Raw genomic sequence first — 12,341 nt, 5'->3', positions numbered from 1 at the left:
ATGATGCCGTGACCGCTCCTGAAGCAAAGGTACCAACTAGAACAGGTGGTTGGATAATCCTGTAGTTAAGTTACATGCTTTAGCGGGTTGCACAGTGCTAGTTTAGTCCTATATTATTTAGATATTTATATGAATGGCTGATGTGTAGTACTTAATCTCACCTCTGGGGGCACTGCATGGAAACTGAAAACTTTTATGTAACAGACTCTGTACCCACAATCTGTCCCCCCCAAACCGCTTGTACCGTCAGATAGCTGCTTTTAATCCAAGATCTGTCCTGGGGTCCGTTCGGCAGGTGATGCAGTTATTATCATAAAAAATTACTTTTAAACTTGCAGCCCTGTGTCAAACGGCCATGGCCTAAAAAATCTGTGCCCTAACTTTGCACCACCCCTCTGTCTCTCCTCCCCACCCTCTTCATCATTAGGAATGCCCCTAGAACATTTTCTCCATGCTGAACATTACACAGGGGCCTTAACGATCCAGCCTATCTGCCGTGCTGACACGGGTGATGAATAGGAGACAATCTGCCTGGAGCATTTCTAATGATGATGAGGACGGGGAGGAGGGACGGAGAGGGTGTGCCAGCCTAATGCATACACAATCTAGGCCACGTCGTTGGGCACGGGGCTGCCAGTTTAAAAATTGTTTTTTAGTACAATTACTGCATCACCTGCCGATAGATCTTGGATTAAAAGCAGCTATCTGAAGGTACAAGTGGTTTGGGGGGGTCAGATTGTGGGTACAGAGTCGCTTTAATTGTTAAGAGGTGTTAGCAAGGAAATTTTTGTCGTTTATTGCCAGGGGACCTTTCTGAAAAGTAGGAATTGTCCAAAGCAGTGAACTCCTTATAGTCACTGACTGATAACTCTCACTATTTTCTGTTTTAACAGTGATATCAATGCCAGTCACAAATGAAGGTTGGCCAGAAGCATTTGGCTTTGGGCTGGGCGGTTCTGGTCCCTGTTACATTTTATGGGTGGAGGATGGAAGCAGTGCACATGCCGCTGGACTGAAGCCTGGAGACCAGATTTTAGAGGTAGAAGGAAGGCCGGTGTCTTCTCTGACCTGTGAGGCACTGACCAAACTGGGCCGGGAGTGTCTTAATGTACCGCCAAGTATTGGAGTAATATCAAGAGTCCAATATGTGGAAGTGTCCAAAAATGCACAGGAGGAGATTGGCCTTACCCTCAGTGATGGCAGGCCGCTGCTGGTGGCCAGTGTTACCCCTGGATCTCCTGCATCCTATGGTGGGGTCAGAACTGGAGATTTAATCCTTGAAATTAATGAAGTTCCTGTGACGGACGTGACAGAGGCGTCCCGGATGATCTCTTCCTGTAAGGAGGATGTGATACGGCTCGGCCTCTTATGTGTTGGTCGGAGGCAGAGACATAGTAGGGTTTACAGTGCAAGTGGAAGCAGATCGGAGACCACAAGTCAAGCACAGAGGCTCAAAGCCAAGGAATTCAACCGACAGGTAAGTTAAAGGGAACCCGTCAGCATTATAATGCAGTCCAATCTACCAGCATCAGGTTATAGAGCAGGAAGAGCTGAGTACATTGAAATACAGTGGTGCCTTGGATTACGAGCATAATTTATTCTGGACCGTGCTTGCAATCCAAATCCAGTCTTAAACCAAAGCAAATTGGCAGACAATTGGAAGAGATTACCTCCACAGTCCTGTCCCCTGATGTAAGCCCCAGCCTGAAGTGGATCTGCTATGATTTGGAAGGTGAGGGAGACTTCCTGGGTCAGAGTACAGGGCTGTAGACCACCCTGTGCAGGCCATGCCTCTCCCCCTCCCACCCAGTACAGGGAGCTCTTAAATCAAAGCAATGCTCTTAAACCAAGGTACAATTTTGAAAAACTGTGAGCTCTTCTTGAAAAACGCTCTTAATCCAAGTTACTGTTAAACCAAGGTACAAATGTATATCTTTGTGGGGAAATAGTTATTCATTCTAATTTTTGCTCATTTTAGGCTTAGGAGTCAGGTGGGCGGTCCTGATCAATGACTGCTGGGATTAGGATTGTGACACAGTTTTAAATGAATAAATTACTAAATATACAGCTTTTTTCCCTGCAAAACTATATATCAATCTTCTCCGCTTTTCTTTCTCTATAACATGAGGCTATCAGATCAGACTGCTCATTGGCCAGGATATGTTCCTTTTTTAATAGGGTTTATATGAGAGTGTACAAAAAAGTTACAATACCAGGCACAGACTATAGAGAAGGGTGGCACTGTTCGGGGGACTTTTCTTAATGTCAGTCTAACTATTAAGATTAATATGGAATCCATCTACTTAAAGGCGTGACTCCTTCCTTTTCCATCCATAAAGAGAGGCTTTAGTGAAATGCACTTCACCACAAGACCTAGAGAGGTAATACAGAGATCAGCCAGCACTCTGATCACAGCACAAGCACATTAGCAGAATAGCTGCGTACAATCAATGAAAGGTCAGGAATCGGCTCACAGGAGAGTGAGGCGGTCAGAAGCCTTCCTGAAATGCGTCGGGTTACAGTGTAACTACATATGGGGGGATCCCAGAAAACATGGATACTGGGATGAGCTGCTCCCGTTACATTGTGAAAATGTATATGCAGATATTTTTTGTTGTATCTCCTTGAGTGACAATCAATATGTCTACCATTACAGCTCTCATGTTGTCAACTAGCTTTCCTGTACACTTGAATGGAAAATGTGGTACCACTGCTTAAATAATTGTTGTTAGGGGCCTTAAAGGGAATCTGCCATGCTCAGTGCCCCAACTGCGTATGCAAAGTATGTATAGGAGCAGGGACGCCTTTCAAAGGAGAATGTCTCTGCTCCTGTATAGTACACTGGGCAAAGATAGAGAATGGAAGCTGCAATGTATACAGTATTGCCATGTACCTCTGGGACACCCAGTCTAAAAGACCAAGGTCAAAATGCATCCAAAACAATTTACAAAAAGTTTGGATACCAAATAAACCAAATTTTGGGAGAAATTTGTACAGATGGTGAATTGATTCACTCAACTCTAGTTGGACCTAGACCTGGATAACGTTAATATGTCCTACAGGGTATAGGGACGTTGTTGGCCTCAATAAACAACCCTGTTAGTGCACATAGTCTATTACAGCAAGGATCATTGCTCCCTTTGCATAATGTAGTCCTTATAGTCTATTACGGCACATGATTTACTGGGAGCGGGGGAAATGGAGCTAAAATGAATTGCGGCAATGTAATTACTCTATTGACTTTTTAATGACTTGTAAATAAAACAAGAATTAGCTTTCCAGAACATGTGAAATCTGCCAAGAGATCTGAGGCCGTCTCCCGGGGGCGAGCGTCGGGCAGGAATTATTGAATCGCACATTCGGTAACAATTCAAAGGAAATTACAGCTAAAGAGTCGTCTAATGCGGTGTCCCTATCCACAAGTGGCCGAGAACTGCAGATGTTGTTTTGGCTAAAGATGCCCAAAAATCACATTGCTGCAGCCCGCAGCTTCATGTTGTTCTCTAACAGAAGCCTCTATATGTAGCGTGAAGTCCTGGGGCAATGTTATACCTCCGGTCCTTCTATCTGCTCGTAGCTCTGAGGGGGGCCTCCAGATGTAGTGTGAAGTCCTGGGGCAATGTTATACCCCTGGTCCTTCTATCTGCACACAGCTCTGCGGGGGACCTCCAAATGTAGTGGGAAGTCCTGGGGCAATGTTATACCCCGGTCCTTCTATCTGCACACAGCTGTGAGGGGGGCACTGGTGACCATTTGTCCTTATACATGTTAACAAATTACAGAACTCCTAACCATAAATTAGCAGTAAACGGCACAAGGAAGAGTAATGATACCATAAGCCGGGGTAGCAATGCAGTGTTGTGGCTGCTGCGTGGGTTTATGGGCACTTATCATGGAGGCCAAGAGTGATCTTGGAACCCACCACTGGACAAATTGGCACTGCGCTTGAGTTTTGGATAACCCAAGTGTGAACAGGTGCAGGTGCGACAAAATAGAGTCAAATGACTTAACCAGGATAACTTGGTTTACTGGTAAGAACTTCAGTGCAGTACAGGTTAAGTACACTTTGGTAACTGCAGGTGCAGGCTGGAGGTAGTAAGGAAAAGGTTCTGACAGGAGGGAAGAGTAGAGGAACGTCTTGAGGGTCCTGTCCAATGTAGAAGTGTTCTCGGGATAGCATAGTAGAAAATAGAGGTAACCCGGCTGGTTATAAAAATAGGGGGGACCCTATCCGGTTTTTTTAAAATAAATAAATAATTAAAAAAAACGCATATGGTCCCCCCTATTTTTATAACCAGCCGGGTTAAAAACCCAACGATAGCAGCCTGGTAACACCAGGGTGGGAAGAGCCATTGGTTTAGGCCCTCCCCAGCCTAAATCTTACCAGCCTGCTGCCGCCCGGTCCAGGAGCGCCAATTTTGACGCTCCGGGACCACTGGCACCCGGCTCTTCCCAGTACCCCTGGTGGCATTGGGTACTGGGGTAATAATAGGGGGTTAGTGTTAGCCATTTTATACCGGCTAACACTAGGCCCCAACTTAGTAATGGATTCCGTCTATTAGACGGCTTCCACTACTAAGTCTATAAAGTAAAGAAATAAAGACAAGACACAAGTTAAAAAATTTTTTTATTCAAATAAAAACACCCCCACACCCCTCATTAACCATTTTATTAAAAAAAACAAAAAAAAAAACAACCGCTGGTCATCGACGTAGTCCATGGAATCCGACGTAATCCCCAGGGTACCGATATCTGAAAAACAAAAAGGGAGAAACAAGCAAAAAACAGGAGCAAACAGGAGCATAACACCCATCATTGTGAGCGGTGTTGTGCTCCTTACAGTATGCAGCATCTTTACAGATCGCTGCTTACAGTCTGGCCCCCAAGGGGTTAAGGGAGGATGTATTGCATCCCCCTTAACCCCTTGGGGGCCAGACTGATGTCCGACTGCACCCATCCCAGCAAGGAAGGGGTTAAGTGACCCCCCCACCTTCCTTGCTGGGAGGGGTGCAGTGCTGGGGAGGGGGTGGGGAGAGCTCTATACTCACCCCGATGTTGCCTCTTCGCTGGTCCGCAGCACAATGAAGTCACTGTGCTGCGGACCCGCTAATTATATGTGCGCTGAGCCGATCAGCCAATCAGCTGAGCGCACATATAATTCTAAATGTTTCTTCTAATAATGCTATTGTCATAACATAATTAGAAGAAACATTTGATGTTTTAATTAAAGTAAAGTGATGATTAGTACAGAATGCTCTATTGCCGGCAATATGAATTAACGGCTTACTGGAGCTTCCTGTACTAATTATTATTTAATTAATAAAACACATTTTCGTTGTAATAAAATCAGTTTAGTTGTTCAATAATTTAATTTAAACAAATCCATCATTGTGCAATTAAATATACTGTCAAAAAATAAATATATATAAATATACATTTTTATATATATTTATTTTAACAGTATATTTAATTGCAAAATGATGGATTCGTTTAAATGTAATTATTGAACAATGAAAGGGACTTTATTACAACGAAAATGTGTTTTATTAATTCAATATATTAACCATGAGAGGCATCGGCATCGGCATTACTGCAGAGGATCGCAAACCCTGGTAATAGCAATTCATGTAAACTGTTTCCCTGCTTTCCCAGATGCATCCAGAGGTGTTTCCATCACTTTCTTAAGATTTTATTTGTTATTTTTAGTTGAACCTGATTTCCAAATAAATGACCGTATGTTTTCAGCCTCATGTCTATTTTTTCCCACGGCCGTAGTTTCAGCCGCACATTTCCAGCCGCATAAAAAATACAGCCGCACACATACATAGTGTGAACATAGCCATAAGGTGTATAAGAAAAGATAAGTCTCTAGGTCCCTGACAAGGGTCCTGGCCAAAATCAGGCCCTGGCTTCATTGCAGCAGGATCTCTGCTCTCTGTGTCTGTCTCTTTCCACTGACTCAACTAGAAGACCTTCCCACCAGGAACTAGCTCCTTTTTATAGGGGTACCTTAGCCTGTGATTAATGGGGCTGTGTGTGGGTAAGAGAGAATAAAGAAGATAGACAGAAAGTGAGGGAAACAAGCCTGCACCTGTGACAGGAGGAAACACAACATGTGACAAACAGTAGTTAACCCATGAGACCTTCATCTGTGCATAGTGCAGTAAATATAATAAACACAACAGTGACACCTAGTGGGGAAAAACACACACTACAATCTCCTTCATCCCTCTTTGTGTAAACTGGACAGAGTTACTTTACCCAGGTGTATAAAACTTAGCGTCACACCTGTGCTGGGACACTACAATGAGAGGACACCGGAGTGTGATTAAGGGGTTCTGATAGGCAGCAGCGGACTAAATGTATCCTTGGTCCTGGGCTGTCCAGCTGTCTGCACCACCTCACCCCCTGTGCCGCACCTCTATGAGTGGAATTCCCCTTTAATGTAAAGCATAGAAAAAATGATGTGCTTTGTTTCCAATAAAACAGTTCTTTATTGAAGCATAAAACTAAGATAGCAGGTACATCAGGCAGGGTGAAGATAGATTTTACACATTTCGAGGTTGCCCTCTTCCTCTCTATGACAGGTTCCCTTTAACCAGCTTTAAGTGATTGACAGCTCTGATTCCCAAGAGCTTCCGCAGCATCTGAAAAGTCAGTCGCGGCAGTGGTGGATTTACATGCTGCTTGCGCCAGTAACAGGAACAATCTGTATTCTCCCCAGGGGGTTGTCGCTGGTTATGGGTCCCCCCTTTATCTCCTGCAAGGTGATTTTTCCCTTTTAGGCTTCAAGAACATTTTTCATGCTGCGATTCTCAAAGAATTTCTCGCTGAATACAAAATTGGATTGTGAAGAATTTCATTTGCCTGAGAAAGAAAATAGCACAGACCTGTTTCAGCGGGGATTACAGATACATGTATTCTGTATTTAAAGGCGTTGTCCATTTCTATTGAGGCATCAAATGATGAAATCAGTGGATGTCTGTTGTCCTATACGGTGCACATGCACTCATTTTGACAACTGATATCGTCATGAATATTAAATAGGTTGTCACAACTCTGCCTCTATTGTAGGCCTCATCCTGCCCATGATTTTACCATAATCCTGGCCACAATATATATGAGTGTGTGTATTATAAAACATCATAGACAGGTGGACTTTCAATCTATACAGTGATTTTTAAACAGCGACTCCCAAGCTCTTGCAAAACTACAACTCTCAGCATGTCCTGACAGCTGTCGGGGCATGCTGAGAGTTGTAGTTTTGCAACAGGTTGATGATCACTGCTCAATATGAATCTAAAAGAAACCAACACCCTTAAAACAACCACAAAGGTATAGGCCTCAGGTTTCAGATCAGTCCTCTGTGAGCTCCCCCTAGTGGTGGTTGCAGGCAGCCAGAATTTTATTATTTTAGTCTGTTGTATAGAGGGAAATACAGAAATGAGAGCTCTGATCCCTACAATGATTTATGATAAAATGTCATATATTGAGCAGACTCAGCTCCTGACCCCACAACATTCAACCTTCCCAATATGTGTTTCAACTATTGGGAAAGTCAAATGGGGCAGTGTGGGGAGCTGAGACAATTCACAGCAGGTGGCAGCTGCTCACTATCAGAGGCTAGATCAGCAATAACTCAGATTCCAGCCATATAACCTCTTAGATGCTGGGGGGCCAAAGGTTCCCCATCCCTGCTCTAAGAGGTGGGGGGGGGGGGACCAATATCTGCTCCAAGGATTACCTTTTGGGGTACCCTCACACATCCTTTTTGTCAGACATGTTTAAGCCCCCCCCCCCCAAACAAAGAAAAAAGAAGAAAAACAGAAAAAATGCCAGTGTAACACATGGCTTTTTTATGCATTTCTTCTGGTGCTTTTGACTTAATGTGTAGGGTGCGTTCACACCTACAGGATCTGCAGCAGATCTGCAGCAGATCTGCAGCAGATTTGATGCTGTGTTCAGTTATTTAAATGAAATCTGCTGCAGAAAATCAGCTGCAGATCCTGTAGGTGTGAACGCACCATAAATGATCTTTTTTTGTGGTTAAGGTGTTTTTGTGTGCTAAACTTTTTTCCTTTGCCATCACGTGACCTAGCTGCTGGACCACAAAAGGTGCCAGGAAAAAAAAATGCCATACACACAGCAATGATGTTTTTGACACAACCAGAACAACACCATTGAATTCCATGGAAGAAAAAATAGAAAAAAGTTTTGGAAAAAAACTGCCAGAGAAGAAAGGACCTCCCCCCCCCAAAAAAAAATAAAAATAAAATACAAAAGAGTGTTGGACTCATCTCCGCTCACTTTTATATTGAGCACGGCAGCCGTGTCTCCGCAGCGGGACCAGCGGGATAGGGTAAAAATGGGGGGGGGGATCATATCCAGGGGTGGGGTGGGTTCGTTTGGGCCATCCAGGGGTGAGAGGTTCCCTTTAAGGAGGTAAAAAGACTTAGCACTAGACATAGGGAAAGCAGCCTATTTTAATGACATGGTGGATCCCTGCTGTCCCAGTATCTGTCCTTCTGACTGACATGTCGGAGGGCTCCTTTATATTAAATTTTGCTTCCGGCTATATTGTACCCTGCAGAGTATATACTAAGGATATAGTCTTATTGTTATGATTTGTTTTCTTTGCCCTCCGGTACTTTCCTCCAGCTTGATGAGGTCTTGGGAGACCAGCCGGCCTTAAAGGAGAAGGTCTTTGCCCTGCTGAAGCAGTACGCCCAGGAGAGGAAGGTGGATCGTCTGGCGTATATGCTTCCCATGATCCTCACAGAAGAGTCTCAGCACCGACTGATCGACAACATCAGGTAATCACCTCCCTTGGTACTTTCTTACATATAGATGCAGCAGAAACGTGTTTGAACTTTTGCACACTTTCCTTCCATTTACTATACCAGGGATGGGAAACCTTCGGACCTTCAGCTGTTGCAAAACTACAATTCCCATCATGCCTGGACAGCCAAAGCTTCGCTTTGATGGGAATTGTAGTTCTGCAACAGATGGAGGGCCGAGGGTTCCCCATCCTTGTACTGTACAGTATACAGAGTAGATGGATCTGGCTGATTCTCCTATAATGTGTGTGGGGCCTACAGGCACCTCTCTTTTTGCCCATATATTTTGGATCATACCATTATGACAGACCCATTATTGCAGGGCTCCAGTCATATACGTCCATGTTGTGCACCGCTAGGTAACACCGCAAAGCTTCTTCCTTTCCCCCCGCTTTTTCCTCGTTCTATTTTTGTCTCCCGTTGATCACAAGATTGTAATTCACAAATCCTCAAATAGCAAAGCTGAGACAGATGCTGAAGGCGCAAAGTGCACAGAAGGTTCGCACGCCGATGTGGTCAGTGGATACAGCATCCTACAATGTCAGCCGTGGCCGTTTAACCCCTTCCATGCCGCATGTGTATTTAAACCGACTGTCAAGGTGGTTGGCAATAATAACGCAGCATGTAAGCCATAAGTCAGATGTGAACAGAGCCTTAACATGGGTATATCCTGACCTGATTTCCATGCAATATACAGGCCAGGTATATATAGGTTCATTTCTGTTATCATCCCAAGATTACTTAATGAGTTAGTCCCTATGGGCACAACGGGCCTCATTTATCAAGACTGTCTTATAGAAGAATTGGTCTTGTGGCCCAGAGCATCAATCATGGTGCAATATCCATGTTGGGAAACAGTCAAGAAATTGACGTTGTGGCCTGATAGGTGGCCCACACACATCTACAACTTGTACATGGATCCTATTGATACATAGCATTGCGGGCTAACATTTTCCAATACCCCTTTACGGAATTGTATAAGAGGGGAGTTCCCTCTTTGAGATGACCAACAATTAGCTGGAGCGGAGACCAGAGGCTACAAAAAGCATCTCTCTCAGGAAGACCTGTGCATTACGATGAAAACCTATTGGAGGAGATTTATCAAAGGGTGTAAAATTTAGACTGGTGCAAACTGCCCACAGCAACCAATCACAGCTCAGCTTTAGGCAGTGCTGAAAGGAAAGCTGAGCTGTGATTGGTTGCTGTGGGCAGTTTGCACCAGTCTAAATTTTACACCCTTTGATAAATCTCCCCCATTGAGTTCAATGGGAAACCTGTAATATTTTGTTTCACCTGTGGGCGCACTATAGGGAAATAGAACAAAAAAAGCTTGTCCAAGGCTGACAACCATTGACATTGACAACCATTCTGTAATCTGAAAAGTCTAGGTGACAATTCTAGGAACCCTGATGGTGGCCATATTAGTTGTCACCTAACTTTCCTTACAAACTTTCTCAATATCTGACAAAATAATCACAAAACCATATTTTAAAGAAGAAAATGCCCTTTAAGAATGATTTTTTTTTCTTTTTATGGAAGCCTTGACCCTCTTTGTGTTAATTTCCCTACAACGCTGGGATGGGTTGTTCAAATATATCAATGTATCCTCGGCTATACTAGTAAATATTTCAGAAGACAGAGATTCATACAGATAAATATAGCACCGGTGCGATGAAGTGGACTCCCCTGTGGCAGAACTATAAAAAGAGATATGTGAACGGGCTGTGCATTACTGCTAAGGAGAGACCCAGGCGAGGGGCTGGGGGGAGCAGCTGGTCTCCTGCTAATCTCCTGTCTCCCATCGCCTGCTACTACTCCTCACGCTGCAAAGGGTTAATGCAAATGAAAGGCTAAGCTCCCAGAGATTTACCAGCTAATCTCTACAAATGAATTGCTGCTGAATGCAGCGTAGTATTAGCGGCCCATGGGCGTGCCTGATGGTGCCCTAGGGCAGAGATTTACATAGTCAGCAATTTTACCGTAGTATGATTAATAAAACAGGAAACGTCTGAAGGAGAAGGGTTAATTTATAAACTTCATTGATAGAAAAACTGCATGGCCAGATGGGATAAATGCCCGCCTGTCCTGTGCCAAGACGGCCCCGGCATAAGACAAGCAGCGGGTGTAATAGGACACTGATCAGTACATAGCTGAGAAAGTACTGGAGCAAATACCCCTTGGGCCACTTTGTATTGTGACAGTGTTGGCACGTCCATTGATGGTGTCATTGTCGCAGCTGCGAACGTCTTGCACAAATGTAAAGATACTTTACAATACATTGGGAAAGTCTTCAGACCCTCTCGCTGTCCTCACTGGTTGTTATGTTGCTCCTTGTTCCCATCATTCTGCCCTCAATCCCCCCGAGATGATAGTGAGAGAAGAACGGGAGAAGACTTTACTGTAAAGGAAAGTGGTTGGGCCACTAAGGATATTCACAGAATTGTCGCTAGGCCGCTCCTGTACCGTCCTGGCTGTGTGCTTAGGGCCCTATTGCGAAGAGTCGATCAGGCTGATTCAACAGATTATTGCTCCATGTAATAAAAACAACAATCGGCTGATCGTGACGTTTAATCTTGCCTAAAAATCATCAGCCATCGACCAATGGCTGCTGACTGGCCATGTGTTCCGGTGTTCTTCTCGATTCTGTCCACGGCCCCGCAGCTGAAGCTTCTACACTGGTCATTGGAGTGACAGGCCAGTCAGCCAATCACTGGGTGCTATCTCGTCTCGGCCAGGGATTAGCTATGCGGCCTGGAACTGCGGCTGCAGAAAGAGAGCAGATGCGAGAAGAACACGGGGAGGGTGGAGAGGTATGTATAACGTTTATTATTTCACAAAACAGACATCGCTAACTATATGTATACAGTCCTTGCTGCACGATTATCGAGCCATGTAATAGGCTCAGTAAGAGAGCACCGATCTAGCAAATCATCGCTCACATATCATGGTCATTGTCTTGTTGGAAATTGAACCATCGGCCTGGTCTGATCAGGTGTCATTTATTATATTTTTCTATATTGCTGCATTCAGCTTCCCCTCACCCTGACTAGTTTCCCTGGCCCTCCACAGCATGATGCTGCCCCCACCATGGTATTGGGCTTTTCAAATAAACTGAAAGTTATTTAGATTTGAAATTTACTTCTATGGAAAAAAATCTTAAGTCTTCCAGTACTTATCAGCTGCTGTATGTCCTGCAGGAAGTAGTGTATTCTCTCCATTCTGACACAGTGCTCTCTGTTGCCACCTCTGTCCATGTCAGGAACTGTCCAGAGCAGGAGAGGTTTTCTATGAGAATTTGCTACTGATTTGGACAGTTCCTGACATGGACAGAGGTGGCAGCAGAGAGCACTGTGTCAGACTGGAGAGAATACACCACTTCCTGCAGGACATACAGCAGCTGATAAGTACTGGAAGACTTGAAAGAAATTTTTTAAGAAAAAAAACCCACCGGAGTACCCCTTTAATCTTGTTTTCATATAACCAGAGAATAATGTTTCTCACATT

At 44.2% G+C, this 12,341-nt stretch overlaps 1 protein-coding gene across 2 annotated transcripts in view; it reads left to right on the top strand.

Moving 5' to 3' along the window:
* Positions 1 to 901: 901 nt before the first annotated feature.
* Positions 902 to 12,341, top strand: part of GRID2IP (Grid2 interacting protein) — a 71,695-nt gene continuing 60,255 nt past the window's right edge. For both annotated transcript variants that reach the window (XM_069983994.1, XM_069983993.1), the window contains exons 1-2: positions 902 to 1,477; positions 8,659 to 8,813. In XM_069983994.1, coding sequence (XP_069840095.1) covers positions 902 to 1,477; positions 8,659 to 8,813 — 731 coding nt within the window. The remainder of the gene's footprint in view (positions 1,478 to 8,658; positions 8,814 to 12,341) is intronic.

This window comes from Dendropsophus ebraccatus, chromosome 9 (assembly GCF_027789765.1).
Source record: "Dendropsophus ebraccatus isolate aDenEbr1 chromosome 9, aDenEbr1.pat, whole genome shotgun sequence".
In the NCBI taxonomy this organism is placed as follows: Eukaryota; Metazoa; Chordata; class Amphibia; order Anura; family Hylidae; genus Dendropsophus; species Dendropsophus ebraccatus.
The sequence above is the reverse complement of the archived record's forward strand: the minus strand, read 5'-3'. Positions and strand labels throughout refer to the sequence as shown.